The sequence below is a fragment of the Gavia stellata genome, chromosome Z (genome assembly GCF_030936135.1).
Source record: "Gavia stellata isolate bGavSte3 chromosome Z, bGavSte3.hap2, whole genome shotgun sequence".
Taxonomy (NCBI): Eukaryota; Metazoa; Chordata; class Aves; order Gaviiformes; family Gaviidae; genus Gavia; species Gavia stellata.
In genome coordinates this window covers 9543698-9562911 of record NC_082637.1, presented here as the reverse complement: position 1 = coordinate 9562911, position 19214 = coordinate 9543698, and the positions used below count along the sequence as shown (strand labels likewise).

The following is a 19214-nucleotide window of genomic DNA, read 5'->3' as shown; positions in this document are numbered from 1 at the left end:
CTGACCTGCTGTATAACCGTGCACAGGTTGTATAAACTTCCCTTGGTTTCTCCAGCGATAAAATGGGACACAGGGTACCTGCCTCCCCACGTAGGAGTGCCTTCAGATCTACAGATGAAAAGAACTGTACTAGAGTTGAGTATTATTATTTTTTGTAGCCTAATGCAGATTGGTGGCAAGGTGGTGGCTTTCTCTTTAATTGTTAATTACTGTTTTTTATTATACCCTGCATAAGACACTTTCACATTTTAATTAGTGATATCCTGTTCTTTGTAATTACTGATGGAGTGATTAGACAATCTTTTCCATTATAGCACAATGCTGATTCCCCTTTAAGGAGTACATTTGTTTCTAGGCATCGTTTGGGTTTATTCTCCAGAGGAGGCAATGAGCAGGTGATTTTAGTAAGTATGCCAATGAAGTGAATGAGGAAGGGGGAATCCATCCATCTTTAGCACTGGATTGACTCCAGCGTTGGCTGTGCTGACCCATATCTCATTTTCTGTGCCGGGTATTTTCACCTGGGGACAGCTGAGGATATAACTGTCTGGTTGCAGAAATGATGGCCAAGATCTGTGCCTATAGGACCTGTTTAGTGCTGCTGATCAAAGTAGCATCTCTCTGAGATGGACGCAGTTGCAAGGGCAGGGGACAGTCCCAGTCTGGCCTTTGCTTACTTTTCTCTGTGTTTCTCCAAAGCTGACCAGAGCTGATGAAAATACCCACCTCAAAACACGGTCATGTGTGTACTGTGGTCAGTCTGGCTGGCAGATAACAGCCCGGTGTTTGTACCAGAGACCTTCTGGGGCAGGCAGGGGACTACGTTTTTGGCATTTCCCGTTGTCAGATTCATTAAACTAAAGACAGATGGGGTTTCCTCTGAGCTGGTCACCTATTACGGTCGATGTGATAACAGGCAGAGGAGTCTAGGCCAAGATTCATCTCTCTCTTCTGTACCCAAATGCCTCTGGGCAGATGAATTGCATCTTTGTTTCTCCCTATTGACTGCATGTGGAGCCCCAGGTGATCAGTTCAGCTGCATGTACCAAAACAGTCAGATGAAATCATTCCCACCCCTTACTTGGCCCTCGGCAGATATTTTTGGACCTTGGTTCCCAACCATTTAAAAGAAAAGTGTTAATCCTTTTTCCGTTTGTGTTTCACTTGTGCTGCAAGAGAAACAGGACTCTATCTAAAAGATATCGTGTTGCCAATGGTAGTACAAATGATTGTGCTGCTCCAAAAACAATCTCCATTTTGCACTCAGCAGAGCTAGGCAATCACTTGTGACATTATTTATGGCTTATGAAACTTCTTCTGCTTATGGATGGCTCTAAGCTGTTCAGAGTTAACTCCGCAATGGCAGGTGCTCCTCCTGCTTTGCAAACCAGGTAGTCTGAGTGTGCAGCTTCTTGCACATTCAGAGGGCTTATAAATTTGAGCTGGAAGATGCATGTTTGGGGAATATAGTTTGGCCACATGCATGCTCCTTTTTACGGTGTAATGTCATTTATGGATTTCTGTCACAGACCGTCAGAAAGAAGAAGGTATTTTCTCTCTCCTTATGAGAAGAACTAGATGATCCCTAATCTGCTGATTAGTGCTGAAGTTGCAGGGTCTGCAACCTAAAGCCTGGTGGGTTTCAGTGAAACAGTTGCTTAAAACTGGCCATACTCCCACAGAGACTGAATTAGGAGCTTGAGGGGCAAAAATGTTAAATTTAGCTTAGGGTTAAAAAGCTAATGCAGTAAAAATAAGGCCATAACCTGTGATGTGGGAAATGAGGTTCGGTTGCTTCTGCTACAGCAGGCATCCTGCAGGGAGCAGCCACCCCATTTCTGTTATGCTCAGTGCACTGGGCATACCCAAGATGCCCTGGACACCTGGAAAACCCCCTGGCATGGTGAAATGAGCTAGAGCCCTGTAGCTCATGACCCAGAGGACACACACATTGCTGAAGCCTTCAGAGCCAGCCTGTGGGGTAAACCGGGGTCTCCTCCAGAGCTGGAAGGAATATAGCATCCCATAACCGAACACAGCCACATAACCCAGATAGTGGGCTTTGCTTCCTTGGCTAGAGAGGGAACCCCAACCATGTCCCATCCATGTCTGGACATCTCAACCCTTGACAACACTCCTGCCACCCTTCTGCTGTTTCCCGCTCATGCCCTTCCATCTCTGGTCGGAGGTGCTCAGGGGTAAAGGTTGAACGGGAAGGGGTCCTTCCCAGCCCAGCAGCTGATGGTCACAGCCCAGCCAAGTGCAGCAGCATTGCCCAGGGTGGGAGGACAGGCCCCCGGTCACCTTGAAAGAAGCTGACAGCATAGACCTACCTCCTTCCCCCCAGGGTGGCTCCAGGAATATTTACAAAAGAAGGGCAAGTCCTGTAAGGGTCACCAGTCTCCGGTACAAAACCTCCAGGGCATTCCCAATAAAAGTCACCCCACTTCTTCCCCAGCTCCCCATGAAGGCAAATGTCCCATCCACTCCACTTTCACTTTGAAAGAGGCCCAGTGTATGGTCCCAGTTAATAAAGCTGTAGAAAGTGAGGCAGTGACCCCACCAGAGGCAAATCAATAGCAGCAGGGCCCCTGGGTATTGTGTACTTTAAAATATGCCATTTGAAATGCAGATTTTCCCTGCCTTGGTTGGGGCCACAGAGCACTAATCAGAAAGGCAGCAGCCTTATTATCTCAGGCTGATCCAAGGGGACAGAGAGGAGCTTTTCCCTTCCTCAGCTGAAAGGATGTATTTCCTTTTGCTTCTCTTACTTCCTTGGCACGATCTTTGCCTCAGCATTTAGAGCTTTTTCCCGTCCAATTTTAAAGATTCATTCCCTCTTTCCTCCAACTTGGCCTTTACTATTGCTGAAATATTTATCTTCTGAGGAGACAAGGAGATGCTACCAAACTGGGCACCTCAAGAGCCATGAGCCTGCAGTCCCCATCCCAAGCTTGAGAACTGTTGGGGCAGTTGGAGAGACACTGGTAAGGCCATCCAAAGTATGGGGAGAGGTGGCAGTGATGGCTGGTCAACAGAGAGAGATGGGAGGATTCATCTCACTTGCCTTTTTGCTACCTCAAGTATAGCCAGCTCTGTCATCAGTGGATGGATAGGCACCTCCACAGGCTTATCCATCCTATCCTAGCATGGGAGATGAAGACAAAAACCAGCAAAGGATGCAGTTTTGCAGCATGGATGCGTCAAAGCAAGAGCTTGCCAATACATGTCTCCCTCTCCACGTCTTGCTGCTACATTTGCACCAGATCAGATGCATGCCTGATGCTGCCAAGCACCAGCTCGGAAGCAACACCAGCAGAGCGTTAGCCACACAGCACAAAACCGCAGTGCTTACTCCCGGTTTTCCTCCCAGAAGTGGTTCCCTGTGTGGTAACTGTCAGTCTAGTGGTGTGGGGTGAGGACATGTGGCCGGAGACGAGGTTGGGAATGGGATGGCTGTCTCTGGCATCAAGTGACTGTTAGAGAGCAGGGTCGTGCAACTGCACTCAACAAAAGGAAATATTGTCCTTTTCTTACAGGAGGAACAGATGCACAGAGAGATGAAGTGACTTACTGAAGGCCAAAACCTCCTGCTAGAAATAGGACAAGGATGGTCCAACCTGCCTTCCCCAGTCCCGCAAAGAAATACATGTGAAACTGAAGAAGGGGAAGAGGAGAGAGAAGGATTACTTCTGATGCATTCTTTTAGAAATAGCATGATCATTGCCCTTGGAGAAGGCTTACTCTGAATGATCTGATGACCTTCTCAGTTTTTTCAGTGTTATGTTCTATCCTTGTCTCTGAACCACATGGGTTTTTTTTACTTTTGATATTCTTCATTCAGTAATAATAATAAAAGTAATAACAGCATCCCACGCTTCCCAGCTCTAATGATCTATACAAACACTTAGCTAATTAATCCTCACGGTATCCCTGTGATAGAAAGAGGTAAGTAAAGTGATCAATCAAGCAGTAAGAGGACTTATATTTGGTAAAATCACAGAATTGACAAATTCACGTCTGTTTTACCTAACTGGCCATTGGGAAATAAAACCAAAATATTTCCCAAGCCTTCAAACAAACAGAAAATATTCTGTAAAAAAATCAGAATGGTCCTTGAGACATTTTTTAATGTCTTCTTGGAAACAGGAATTTCTGCTTTGAAAAAAAATAATTTCACTTAATTAAGATTTTAAAAAACTAAACAAATGTGCAACACCTGGATTCATGTGTCTTAATGACTTTCCGAAGCCTGATACACAATAGCTGGATTTCTAAATTCCTGAGAACTGTAGAAAACCCCCAAAACCTAAGGAAAAAAAAAAAGTATATAGATCCCAAATCTGAGTGTTCATTATTTCTGTATTACCAGGGAGGCGATAATCAGAAATATGGTATTAGCCCTGCTACAAAGTATTATGGCTTCAAAATAGCTTCCTTTTCTGGAACGGATCAGAACAAGTGATTTGCATAACAGGTAGTATTTACCAAATACACTGTCCCATTTTGGTCATTTCAATATAATAACCATTATATGCAGAAGATAGTCTATATTCAGTATTTTTTCCCTGATTTCATAGGGCTAGCTGAATTTTTTTAAGTGTATTTCCAAAATAATTTCACAGTATGAATTGAATAAATATTGGAAGAAGCAATTCTTCCCTTCAGCACTACCTCAGATCATTTAGCAGAAATATCCTTTCATCTCCACAGGAGGTGGGACAGGGAGGCAGAGGGGGGCACCTAGGCTTTTATGGTCAGCATGGTAGTCACTGCTGCCCTAACTTCCCAAGGTGACCACTTATGATGATGACTGAGCGCTATGCAGTGCTGGATGTTCCCATATTTGTTGCAGTTTTTGTCTGCAGTTCAGGAGCTGCAGCCATTTGTAGTTTTTCAGAGTGAGGGGAGCTGGGATTTACTGATGGGAAAGGACTTGCTCCAGGCCGGAGAGCAAATGTTACCATTGCCTGTGTTGCCCCTGTACCCATCTATCCGTTTTTACTCACTAACTCTATGCCTGTCCCCTGCTGCAGGATGCAATCTATCCCCCGGCTGGAATTTGGCCAGGAGACCATGGCTAACACTCCCACCCCATTTTTTATGCAAACTTGATTTATGAGTTTGATCTTATTTTAAATAATTTAAAAATTAAATAATTTATACAGTATCTGTCAATTTCCAAGGCTCCTTCCTTTGTTCTTGCTTTGCTCTTCTGCGTTTTCCCGCTTTCCCAACCATTTTCGATCTGTGCATGTTTCCTTTTCTGCATGGTGGGGCAGCAGTGACATGAGATAGTTGCTAACTACTTGCCACTTTCTTCATAGAAAGAAGACCTGCAGAAACATTTGCCACTGTTTCTTATTTGGGCCAGGACTATACTACCACCATTCATAGTCTGGTTTGATTTTTACTGCTCATGATTTTGGACTTGGCCACCCCACCGCTTACCAGGGTCTAAGAAGGAGTGCTGTGCTGCTCTGAGCTGGAGTGTGTGTCTGCATGTTCGTTCTTGACCGGCAGCAAATCAAAGATGGTGCCACCTAGCATCAGTCTCCTTCTCTCCAGGCTGAGTTCAGATCTGTACCTCAAGCTGGCCTTAACTGAGACTGCAGAAACAGCTACAGTTGACGTAGATCCACAGTAACCTGACAACAAAAAGGGCTGGTGCCCTATACATGTGTGAACTAAAATAAATAATTACCCCCTAAAAGGGGAAGGTAAATGAGTATGGGAAGATATTGCTAAAAAGAAAAAAAACCTAAAACAATCCAAAAAACCTGAAACAAATTAGTACAGGGGCTCTGGGGACTTTAGGGAGCCGTGAAACCTGACTTGCCTTGAGCTGCATACAAAAGAGGTGAGGTGGATCTTATGTGACTTTCTGCGTCACTGAAGTGGCGCACATAGTGCCAAGCTTTGTCTGGTCTTCTTGCAGGTGGCATGTGAGGAGGGGAGGCAAAAACCACACACAGAGGAGAACCCCCTTTGCTTCCTGATTTTTTTAACTCTGGATCTGAGGCCATATGGCTGCTGAACCCAAGGACTATTTGCTTAGCCAGTGTGAGGCCATTGCTGCTATCAAGGTTAAAGTTGCTTAAGCTGAGGTTGAGTGGCTTGGCAGCGAGCAGCAGCAGGGAGTGAACTGTGACGTGGCCATTTGCTAAGCTGCAAAGGTGGTAACTTAAAGAGGAGCTGAGGCCCAAAGCAGTCCTTGTGGCAACACTAATGACTATCAGTCAAACACTGATGGACTGAGACCCTCGCCACCTCTCATCAGTGGTGCTGCTGGGTTTGCAAATCCACATTTGCCCACTAATCTCTCAAAGAACTGCACCATGTGGGTTTCTGCTGCACTCGCCACCATGATGCATGGAGACCTTTTTGCAGGAGGTAATCCAGTCCTGGTGATGTGCATGATGCCTCTCTGGGGGAGACTCAGCAAAAAACCGCTGCCTAGAGTTGGGGCTTGGGGACGAGTGGCTGGAAAGCTCCCCAGCAGAAAAGGACCTGGGGGTGCTGGTTGACAGCCGGCTGAATATGAGCCAGCAGTGTGCCCAGGTGGCCAAGAAGGCCAACGGCATCCTGGCCTGTATCAGAAATAGTGTGGCAGCAGGAGTAGGGAGGTGATCGTGCCCCTGTACTCGGCGCTGGTGAGGCCGCACCTCGAATACTGTGTTCAGTTTTGGGCCCCTCACTACAAGAAGGACATTGAGGTGCTGGAGTGTGTCCAGAGAAGGGCAACGAAGCTGGTGAGGGGTCTGGAACACAAGTCTGATGAGGAGCGGCTGAGGGAGCTGGGGTTGTTTAGCCTGGAGAAGAGGAGGCTGAGGGGAGACCTTATCACTCTCTACAATTACCTGAAAGGGGGTTGCAGAGAGGTGGGTGTTGGTCTCTTCTCCCAAGTGACTAGCGACAGGACAAGAGGAAATGGCCTAAACTTGCGCCATGGGAGGTTCAGGCTGGATATTAGGAAAAATTTCTTTACTGAGAGAGTGGTGAGACACTGGAATAAACTGCCCAGGGAAGTGGTGGAGTCGCTATCACTGGAGGTGTTCAAGGAACGCGTGGACGAGGCATTGTGGGACATGGTTTAATGGGCATGGTGGTGTTAGTTGATGGTTGGACTTGATGATCTTACAGTACAAATCAGAGAGCCTAGTGTCTCTTGCTAGTCCTGGACTTATTACTAAGCACTGAGGCAGTTCTTAAACTTGTGTTACTGTCATACCCCTTTGTGAAAACCCATGGAGAGACAGCACAAGAGAGCGCCGTGTCCCTTAGGGAGAAGGGAAAATAAATAAATCTGATCATCAGCTTTATTCTTACATGGGGAACTGAAACCAGGGAGGCCAAATGATTCACCCAAGGTCACACAAGTTGCTGGTGGCAGTGGCATCAGCTGTCATCACTGTTCTGCTCTTGCATTTTTACTGTTTCACCTTCCCTCCTCTTGACTTGCCTTAGCTCTTCAACTTCAGTTCGGGCTGAATAAAACTGCCCCCCCCCCCCCCCCCCCCCCCGCCTTTCCCTCTCCCCCTATCGATCCCTCCATCTCCTGCTGGCATTTGCGAGGTGCCAATCACCCTGATATCTAAGAGCCGGCAGTCTGAGGTGGATTAATCGGGACCGAGGGAACGTCACAGAACCTCCGCGCTCCCTTCCTTCCCTTTTGTGTGAGACTGTGAGATGAAGCAGATAGGGAGAGACACAGATAGGGAGGCTGATTGAGAGACAGCATCTGAGCACGCTCTGGGTGTACAGGCGCCACACGGAAATGTGATCCCATCATTTAGACAGCTCTGAAGTCCCCAGGGTAATTGGTGTCACCAGTTTGTCATATCCAGTGGGTCAAGATCTAAAACTTATTCTTTCCCCTTTATTAGCATATTTACCAGGAAAAAAAAAGAGGATGGGTCCGATTCTGCTTTCACAGAAATCAATAGGAAAAATATTCATTGGTTTCAAGTGGAGCGGGAGCAGACCTGGGAATTGTTTTCACTCTTCTTTGAAAAATCCTCACTCAGGCACCTACCCTCATAATGTCTTGTATTATCTGGTGAGAAGCAGATGGAGGGAACTTTTGTGGTGTAAAGGTGCAGTCTACATCCTTTTTTATATCAATATAAACCTAGGCTGGCAATTAGAATAATTACTCTAGATTAGAAATGATGCAAGAAGACTTTTTGGTCCAGAGCATCAGGACAGTGGTATCTTTACCACCTCTCCAGCTGCCTCATCAACGCCTGTAGCGTAACACTGGAGCCACGTCTCCTGCCTGACAATCTCTGCAGATGTTTGTCCTGACCTGCCCATGGGTTGCCTCCTGTTAATTCCTCTGGTACATGGGGGCACAGATGCTGCATCCCTCTGCCAGGCTGCTGGCCACTGACCTGGGCTCAGCTGTGATTTACAGTCTCTTTTCCTCTTCCTGCAGCTTTCCCTGGTGAGGAAGACAGTTAAACACAGCCAGGCTGGGGAGGGGACAGCTCTTCTATCATGTGAGGAGGAGAGCAGGGGACAAAGGAAGAGGCAAAGATTGTCTTTGACTGGGAATAATAACAAAGAGGGCAAAATAGAAGGAAAAATAGATTTTGTCTAGTGGGGAGAGAATAAAAGAAGTCCAGAATAACACCAGGATGTGCAGCTGGGAGGAGAGGGGGAACTTCTGTGGAGCTCTACAGCACGTCCTCATGACTCTACAAGGCTCATGCAAGAGGTAGGCTGGGTTGTACCAAGTGTTCAGTGGGGCACAGGAGACTCAGTGGAGGACAGAAATTTCAAGGCCCTCAAGTTAAAGAAGAACATGTGGATGTGATGGGAAATCCATGGTGCCAACGCATGAGAAAGAAATAGGCAGGGAAGATGTTATTCTGGAAAATGGGATGAATGGTACTTCCCTCCTGTACGCAAATCTAGCAGAGAGTACAAGAGGGACACCTTTTACCACCAAATGGATGAAACACCTAGATGCACTGTCACTGCCTGCAAATCTGCTCCAGAGAAGTCAGCCCAAGTCACCTGGTAGTATTGTGTCTGCCTACTGCAGGGATCATCTCTACCTTCCTCTGAAATATCTGGCAGAGAGACCAAGTTACCTGAGCCTGATCTTGTCTTGCAGGTCCTTGTTAACTGTAGCCTAAGGAAAGGTACTTATGCCAGAGGTGTCCATTTCAGAGCTTCGTCAAGAGCCCAGCTCCCTGTACAGTCACATTTTCTCAGGGGCCCAGGGTCCAGGTTTGGTATGCAAGTAGGATACCTGAAGTCAGACGGTGCAACACTGCTTTAAATAGCCGATGCGTTTTCCCAGTGTGCTTAAAACAAACTGTTTTGGGGACCCAGGATTGCATGTGTGTATATGTCTGCTTGTCCATTTCAGCATTATCTAGCATGCTTTCATGAATCTAAAAGCACTTCTGTCAACAGCTGCTATTTCACCCTGTGGTCATTCCAAAGGTATCCAAAATGACGCGTTGCGCAGCAGGAGCCTGGCCAAATGGATGGCATGGCTTAGTTTGCTCCCATCATGTAACCAGTTTAATGGAGAAATCGCTGGTTCCTCCTCTGCTCAGTTGTTCCTCTGCTCATGTGTGCTTTTGTGGAATTCAAGGTGCTATTCCCATTCCCGTGAACATGCATTAGAGCCAGTGTCTATACTTACTGCCTGTGCATAGGCGCCATATGCTCCAAACTGGATGGCCATGGGGTTGAACATGCCCATTTGTCCTGCCATTTGCTGCATGCGTCTCATTGTACGCTCCTTGTCTGTATCTGCAAACTTCACCACCAGGCTTGAAGAGGCTCCCTGCAGGACAGGAAACAAAAGGAGACACACAAGGGAATTAGCCTGATACACATTGGCTCATGCAATCCATACATCTAACACAGATTTCACAGAAACACACATTTCGTAGCATGGGATCCAGCTGGCACTGATTTTTTCCATGCAGCCTCTCAAGACTTTTGAATTTGCCCTTTGCAAGAGGCTGAGAGCATCAGGAAGGAACTAAAGGACCCTGGAGGGTGAGTGACTAAGGTTCAGGTTCAGCAGCCTGGTTCCTTGTTTCCTCCAAAATTCAAACTTCCAGACTGTCATTAGTGTCCTCTCTCCAAAAGTTGTTGCCTTATTCTTTCAATGTATAGAAAACCTACTGGCCCAGTAGGTTGTCCTCATCAGAGGACAAAGATCTGGACTCAGTGCAGCAAAATGTAGGAGCTTTTGCTGGATGAATGTGGTAGAATTTGTGAACTGATTTATTTTGATGGAATGTGTTAGCTCTGTGCATGCCAGACGCCCTGACCTGGATCACTCTTTCACGCTGCAGTGTCTTGTAACCCCCATGTCCAGTAAGAAATCCATGCCCAGCCTTGGAGACAGGATTCAGTATGCTGAGCAGAGTGTATGTCTCATCACGAAGCAGCACTGTTAAACTAGGGGAGCAAAAATAGTACCTGGTGGACCTGAGTTTCCTCTCCACGAACAGCAGGAAATAGAGGCTAGCACAAAAGAGCCCACTTTTAATGTTACACTTTTCCAGGAAAGCTTTACAATGTTTGAGTTATGTCTGCAGTCAAAACCGGTGCAGAACTACAGATGATCATCAGAGCTGGCTGCAGAAGTCTGTGAAAAATGTAAAGCTTTTGGGAATGAAAGGAATCCCTCTCCTCCCCAAAATGAGATGAAAGGTCAGTAACTGCGATTCTTAAATTTCTGATAGGAGGCAGAGATGGGAAGAAATAGATCTGCTTAGGAAGGAAGGCACTGATATTTTTTTGGCTGGCTCTGAGGATGTCCTAACTTCATGGGTTGGTTAATTCTCCACAGCACGGTCCCCCGGGGGAAGAGGGGTGCAGGGGAGTGGGGATCTGGCAGCAGCCCCAACAGCAGGCAGACAGTTGCCTCGGGAGCTGGGCTGCCACCGAGCCTGGGGAGATGGGCAGGTGAGCTGTCAGGAGACTGACAAAGAGCAGCTGAAATCATCGTGCTCCCATGGTATGCTTCCCTTTTGACACACTGGTGTTCGCTGATGGGAATACAGTCAGTGGGGAAATTGCCAGCTCAGCCTTTGCCCGCGGCAGTAGAGGAAGACCAGCTCCGTGCCGGAGGAGCTGGGCTGTTGCGGGGCCCTGGTTTTTCGAGCAGATGTGGGATTGCACAGGGCGAGTATTATTAACTGGCTTACACACACCCCTACGTACCTGTAACCAGAAAAAAATAAGTCTCGGTGAAAGCAGAGTTGCTCTGCTACAAATTGGAAATAGCGTAGTAAAACACAACTATGGACGTACATATATATAAGTCCAAGCTATGCATATTCAAAAGCCTCTGCAGATCCTCAGTTATGAATAAAGACTTGAGGAATTAACTTGCTAAAAAAAAAAAAAACAATCTAAGGCCACACAATGAGTGATGTTCCCCTGGATTAGCAGCCTGTTCTGGGAGGAAGTGATTTTCATTGGCAAAGAATCTTTCTTTTTGACCTGTTAGTCTCTCTCTAATAAATCTATAACCCACTCAAACAATGTGGTGAGGAGCAAGGGGTTGAAAGAAGTGCTTCAGGAAAACAAAGGAATGGAAAGACGAATGCTCTGTTCAAGGGTGGAGAGCAGTCTTCAGAAGTTATTATAAAAGCAAAACAGAAAGCGGGGGCAGGGGGGAAGAAAAAAAAAATCTAGCCAAAATTCCCCTGCATTTCTGCTCAAGGCTGGGTGACTTTTCATTTTTTTAAATCACATGATGTAGTTATTGATCCTTCCCCAAATCACACTCTTAATTGCAGCTCATCGACAAATGAATATTTTAATGCATACATTTCCTGCTAATTATCACCTGGACCAGTCCTTAATTAGATTTCTACACTCATTTAATTAACCCTGATCCAAGAGACTGTTTGGTAACCTGAATCTAATGATTTAAACCTATTTGCAGCTGTGTTGGAGGGAGGGCACTGGTCCACAGCAGATTGGGCTGTTCAGAGCTGCTGTCGTGATTTGCAGAGCAGAGGCTGCAGCATGGTGGGCACAATACAGCATGGAGGATTTTGAAACTGAATCTGGTGAATGAGTATTCATCTCTGCAAATGGGTTTTGAAGATGTGACCTGCTCTAGTTAGGACAGAGAAGCGTAAATAAGTCGGTGTCTTCTTCCTTCCCCTTTTCTTTCTATCTCTATTTGCCCTGGAAGTCTAAGGGCCGGAGAACTGCCTCAGGAAATTGCTGATGTCTGACTGTTGAAAACCAAGCTGTTATCGTAGATGGCATCATGAAAACACGGGTAACCTCCACATGAAGTTCTTGCCCCTGGAGTGTTCTTCCCTCCTGATGTGAGTCACAGTGACTGCACAGCAGCCCTTTGACCCAATGGGATCTAAGACTGCCTCTTAAGAGATGTTTTTCTGGGTTGCCTGTCGCAGCAGGACTTCAGGCCTCTTTGAACATCACTATCATGTACACAGGGCAGAAAGGCCATTGGCAAATAGAAGCAAGTTAGAGCACACACTACAAAGGAAGGGGAGAAAAAGGAGGGTTTTCTAAGAGTGCTCTGCAATGAGATGTGCATGTAAACGGTTAAAGATATGTAGCCAGTAGAGATGCTGCATTGCTCTTGAATATGAAGATTGACCTTGGGATTGATGCTTTCTGTACATGCTTCCACATGTGCAGCCCTTTCACGTGGCCCAAAGGAAATCAGGCAGTAAACTCTATCAGATCACCCAGTGCAGGATTTTTAGCAGAGGAGCCAAAGAGTGCTGCTCATCTACAGCAGAACAAGACTACTTTCTACTCCAGTGACTCCTACTAATCCACTGGATGACATTAGAAATGCCCCAGAATGGGCCAGATTTTCCATGGGGTAAAAACTGCAGAGCTCTTCATCTGGACTATTTATTGCTTCCGCAAGGAGTTAAGCCATGGTGTAAATCAGCTGTTGTCTGCTGACAAAGGCAATAGGTCCTGTCTGCTCGGTCATTTATTAGTAATACATAATCTCCCTCTTGCTCTCTCTTGTTGTGGGACTGGACCTTACATTTCCCCAGTCCCCAAGAGAGTTACAGTGGGTAAGTCAATAATGTTTGAAATGTACTTTGAGATCTGTGTGTTAATTCTGCATTTTACTGAGGGAAGGACCTGTTTATTTCTCTGCCTTGCAGATCCACAGTCAAAAGAGACTATCATGAAAGTGAGCATTCCTGCTGGTGCCTCTGCAACAGGCTACTTGGAATTGGCATTTATCTCCTTTCCCATCAAATCAACCTCCTTTTTCAAGTGCTTTGATATCCACTGATGAAAAGACTCATATAAGGGCTAAGTATTATTATGCTTTGCCTATTCTCTCTTGGGCCAGCAAGTCTACTTAATATGACTATCTTGCTTCCCGTCACCCTCCCGTGCGCGGTAATGAATTGCTCCCCTTAGTCAGCAGAGTCAGATGCTCTCTAGGCTGGCGGGGCAAGGGAAAAGATGAAGGAAAAATCACCCTGCGCCACACTCACTTTGTAATCCCTAATCAGAGTCCTCTGTGGGAAAAACTAATTTCCCAGCCTGTCTTGACGTGTGAAATAAAGTCATTCTTGAAAACGGGAGCTTGACAGGCCGCTTGTGAAATTTCATATTCAACTAAAAATAAAATATCCATCCATTGATATTTCATTTAAAGGCAAAGGAAAACAAATCTTTTGCCTGGTTGCTGGGACTGTTTCCCATTAGTGATGGCCTTCCAAATGGAGTGTATGCACAAATTAAGCAAAAGCTTTTCAGGAGACCAAATAATACTCCACAGCATCAGGGAGAGCTGCTTTCCCCTAGAACAACTTCCATAGCAAAAGTTTTGTGAAGGTGATTCCTTGCAGAACATATGCCTGAATTTTCTTTTCCTCTCAAACCTGTAAGTCTCCTCTGACTCAGTAGGTTACTAATCTCTACAGATTATTAGACATCTTTTTCTTGAAAAACTGATGAATTTGGAGCTAATTTGCCAAAGCCTTTAAATTATGTTTCACTTTAAGTACCATGGGAGGTAAGCAGACACTTAAGTACTTTACTGCAAGGGTGTCTTTCTCACACAGGTGGACTTTTACATCTTGGTTAGCTCAAATGGAGCCAGTTAGAAGTTCTGGGCCAAAGATCTTTTTAAAAAGGCTTGCTACATTAAAGTCCCAGTGACTAATGCTCTTGAGTATATGAGATCTGGATGTGCAGGTCCTATTAAGTACCTTCCAAAACATCAACCAAGATGCTTAAATGAATAGATGCTGTTGGATACTTCTCACTTGGGCAATGAGACTACCTTCCTAAGTGTCACCATATGAATGGGGTTGCTTGTGTTGGAAATCTTGCCTTAGCACTTCCTTTGTGACTGAAAAATGGAGCTGGGAGGATGCTGATCTTCAGCAAGCCATTCAGGGTAGTATTTCCACACAAGGGTCCTTTACGTTAGGGCCTGAAATCCAAAGGAGGATTTCTTTCCTTTGGGCTCTGTCAGATCAGGCCATTTGATATGATGCTTCCTAAGTTTGAAAACTAAACCAGATTTTTTTTGGAAATGCCTGTGTAGCTCTACTGAAAATAGGTCTGCTGGATTAGCCAGTGGGGGTTTGACCCCAATCTGGGATTTTAGACAAGCAAAAAAGTAAACACTGTCCAATTAAAACTGTAGAGCAGTGGGAATTTTAGCTAGGTGGAAATGTAATTACCCATGCTGGAAGATGGCCAGAAGACCAGGACTAACATCCCTCCCCTCTTGTGAAATATGCTGTGTTTTTCTGTACTCAGGGCTTCAATTTCATGTCTCATCTGAAAGACGAGCAGGATGGCAGTCACTAGGAGCGATTTCCACTGTACAGTCCTGAGAGCTGGTTTAGACACATTTGAGACGAGAGTGACAGAGAGGGAGCAGGGAAAGGAGGCATTCATCCAGGGCTGGAGTGACAGACCCTTTGATAACGTTTCTCCCTCAGTAGAGGGGATTCTTCATGCAATGTCTAAGCGGAGAGAGTTGCTGCAGGTACTTCCCTTCACAGGTGTCCGGAGCTGTAATTTATTTGGAGTGGAAGCTTGATTTAGGTTTTACTTGCCTGTACAACACTTAGCAGTTGTCTCTCTGAGCTAAAGTTATTGCTTTCCGCAGGGCAAGAGAATCATTGACTCCTGGTGGCACTGTACCCAATTCTAATTAGAAAAAAACTCGATATATATCCCGGGTATTAGTATGCCCCTCAAATCAAAGCCAGTTATCCAAACAACCTAAACTTCAAAGCAGAGTTCTTCAAGCTGCTCTGCGTTTTTTAGCTCAGTCTATGTATGATAAAAGTCCTCACAGAATCGTTCGCCTTCCTTAATGCATTATGAAGTGGAAAGTGTTGTTACACTGGTAGACTGGAAATTCTTACCCGCTATTCAGGAATATGAGAGCAATAAATAATTCTTTTTTTGTCTCTTTGCAGAAAAACTTAAAATCCAGAATTCAAAAGAAAATGTTATAGGTTTCCCTTTCCCAGTAAGAGGAACATGGTTTGGAAGATAAGGTATATTTAGTTCTGTATTTACTAAAAAAATACTTTCCCTGAAAATATTCTTACAGCAACAAATGATAACTTGATGTGATTTTTAAATAAATTATTACTATTAAGAAAATGTTTGGTAGCTGCAGCATAGGGCCCCATGAAAGCTAGTATCTGAGTGATCTCTCCTTCTAGCTAAATAGGCAAGAATGAAAATAAAAGAAGTGGACAGCCGGTTGAATATGAGCCAGCAGTGTGCCCAGGTGGCCAAGAAGGCCAACGGCATCCTGGCCTGCATCAGAAATAGTGTGGCCAGCAGAAGTAGGGAGGTGATCGTGCCCCTGTACTCGGCGCTGGTGAGGGCGCACCTCGAATGCTGTGTTCGGTTTTGGGCCCCTCACTCCAAGAAGGACCTTGAGGTGCTGGAGTGTGTCCAGAGAAGGGCGACGAAGCTGGTGAGGGGTCTGGAGCACAAGTCTGATGAGGAGCGGCTGAAGGAATTGGGGTTGTTCAGTCTGGAGAAGAGGAGGCTGAGGGGAGACCTTATCGCTCTCTACAATTACCTGAGAGGAGGTGGCAGAGAGGTGGGTGTTGGTCTCTTCTCCCAAGTGACAAGTGACAGGACAAGAGGAAATGGCCTCAAGTTGTGCCAGGGGAGGTTTAGATTGGATATTAGGAAAAACTTTTTCACTGAAAGGGTTGTCAGACATTGGACCAGGCTGCCCAGGGAGGTGGTTGAGTCACCATCCCTGGAAGTATTTAAAAGACGTGTAGATGAGGCCCTTAGGGACATGGTTTAGTAGTGGACTTCGTTAACGGTTGGACTTGATGATCTTAAATGTCTTTTCCAACCTAAATGATTCTATGATTCTATGAGTCTAATTCCAGAGCCATAAAGTGAATTGCCTATTACCATAGCAAGGCAGCATCACAACCAGATATGGAGCCCCTGGTGCTTCGGGACTTTGCTCACATGAGCTCCACTCTTCCTTGGCAGTTCAAGATAAGGACATGAACAGCCTAAGATGACTTGGAAAGAAACAGATGTTGAGGAAGGGCTGGCAAGCTGGGGAGAACATTTCAATTGTGCATGTGACATAAAAGAATATTTCAGCAACACTGAGTTGCAAGCACGCTGCACATGACCGGGCATTCCAGATCACTGTCATGCTGGATGACTCTAGGCTATCATGATGTAAAGCATGTTGCTTGACTGGGACAGTAAGAAGTATTTGCAATTTTGAAGCATATTTAAAGATCTCCAAGCAGTGTACACTGCAGGGTCATTAATTGATAAATAATTCTGCTTGCAGGGAGTTATCACCCATGCTTTAATATTGTGACACAGGTGGCCAACGGAAACTATAAGGTGGTGTAAACTCAGTGAGGATCTGCTGGTTTTGGTGGAACAAGAAGTTGGTTTATGCTGAAGGATTTGCCCTTACTGCATTCCACTCCACCAAGATGGAAACATGTCTACTTGCTGCTGGATGAGACTTCACAACCACTATTCCTGTGAATACCACACAGACTTTTGGGATGGGAAGTCAAACATATTCCCCTACCTGATTTCACTTCCAGGGTATGTCTGAGGCGACGTCATTGGTGTCTGGCAGGACACTTCGCATTTGTGAATTTGTGCGGACTTCAACTGAGGGTCTTATCTGAAAGTTATTGTTTTGATCTAAATATATCTTTGCCCTTTAAAAATTCATTTTGATCTTTGCAAAACCCATTTGGGTAATTGCTACTGAATCACTTAATGCCAGCTATGTTTTGGATAGGGATAGCAATCTACCCTTACTAAGTTCTTTCTGTTTTCCTTACAAGAATGTGTGTTATCAGTCTAGACCACATACCTGAGCAGGGCTGGGAAGGAGCGGATTAAAGGGAAACAAGCAGAAGCATCCAGTGATTCAATGTTAATCCAAAGCCCACTTAAATCAAAGGGAAGATCCCACTGATTTAAATGAGGTTTGGAGCAAAAGAAAGAGGAAGGGAAGAGGAAGGAAGAAAGAAACACCCCCAAAGCAAGCAAAGAGGTAAAGACCTAACACTGATGTCTTCATTCCTCTCCACGGTGGGAAGAGCACATCCTTATTAGAGGAAGGTGGTGATGCCCGGTGGAACTCCTTCCAGTTGGCTGGGTACACCTCTGCCAGGCAGGAAGCATTTTTCTCCTCCCGAGCTGGAGGCATATCAATGTCTCTGACATCCCAGAAAGGTCAGTGCTTGTGAATTATTTTAGCTCCCCCAGGTCCTAATCTCATCAGATGAGAGAAGCGTTGAGCACAGCGAGCCTCACAGGGGCTGTTGCTGGCACCAGGACTTAGGCAATGCTTGGTGGTGGCATGGTCCTGCGCCCACTTCCCCCCAGCCGCCTCCATGGCTGTTGATTTAGTTCCCAAATCCCCTTGGACCCATAAAGAGATGTTATGTTGCCAATTAAATCCTTTTGTCTAGAGCGAGGCCGCGCGGCTCATGAGCAGTCATCCCTCTTATCCCATTTGGAGGCAATGAATGCTGCGGTTCGGAAGGAGTGAGGGCGCCTGGGGAAGAAGCGAGTGAAGCCTGTCATGTCCCACGGGTCTCTTCGCTGTCCTGCCAGATGCCTGCGTGGCTACGGAGCTGTGACTAGAGAAGTAAAGGCCGTCTTTGGCACCAGTATGATTCATACCCCCTGTCAGGCAGATGGGCTGCCTGGATTTCTATTCTGGGACCCAGAAACATGTGATTTATTAGTTCATTTAGGGAACAAGGAGGGAGGAAGGGAACACGGTCCTATGATTTTATTTTTTATAGAAAGAATTAAGGGAAATTATGGTAGTACTGGGAAATTGCTGGCCCAAAGGTTGTAGAATCAGCTGTCTTGGTGGCAGCAGTGGGGTGGGATGCTCTATGAACCTTAGCCCCCCTCCAGCCAGAACCCACTGCCCAAAGGAAAGTGAGGCTATCAAGAGCCATCGGACTTTGATGGAAGAAATGACTGCAAATTAACATCTAGGTATTACATATCCATTACTTCTTTCATCCCAAAGGACAACACATGACTTTATAAATGGTGTTTAGGTAGCATATTCAGAAAAATCACTCATTACTGGAAGGAGGGCCAGGTCTGCTGCTAGTGAGTTATGAATGGGTTCCTAATGTATTATTATTTTTTAATAGAAGGAATGGGTGTGCTGTGCCTTGCCCTGAGTTAAACAAGCCGGTCTGTGTGTTACACAAAGACATTGCAATGAGTGCATGTTCTTTAAAGAGCAGAAGATCAACAGTGAAGAGAAAAAAAATGGATCTGAATTGGTATCTCCATTCTCTTCCACCAGCTTCTCCACCATCAACAGTGTAAAGCAAGGCCTCAGCCTTCTGCATTAATTTGAGCAGATGGACTTGAATTGATGATACCCCACTCTGCCCTTAGACTTTGTGACTTTGGGCAACTAACTTTAGGGCAAATTCAGCTGTGAGGCATGAAGGGCACTTAGATGCTGGACTCTTATCAACTTTCACCCAGAATTACCTTTGAAAATCCCCCCTTTACGTTTCTGTGTTCATGCAAAACTAAAGTCCAATGACTTTCCCACCTCCTATTTACCCTGACAGCTTGAGGGAGTCAGCGACTCTCTAGCTCTCTATTGACTGTCACAAGGCAGCTTGTATTAACCGAGGGCTTGATCGCATGATGGCATCTAAATGCAACTAAATTTTGTGAGT

The 19214-nt window shown here is 45.6% G+C and overlaps 1 protein-coding gene across 47 annotated transcripts in view; it reads right to left on the bottom strand.

The window, feature by feature from the left end:
- The window catches only part of CELF4 (CUGBP Elav-like family member 4), a 685725-nt gene that overhangs the window by 48610 nt on the left and 617901 nt on the right, over nt 1-19214 (bottom strand). For 29 of the 47 annotated variants that reach the window (XM_059834375.1, XM_059834395.1, XM_059834372.1 and 26 more), the window contains one exon: nt 9662-9805. In XM_059834375.1, the coding sequence (XP_059690358.1) occupies nt 9662-9805 (144 nt within the window). The remainder of the gene's footprint in view (nt 1-9661; nt 9806-19214) is intronic. The other 18 variants (XM_059834415.1, XM_059834376.1, XM_059834398.1 and 15 more) reach the window with 1 other exon arrangement.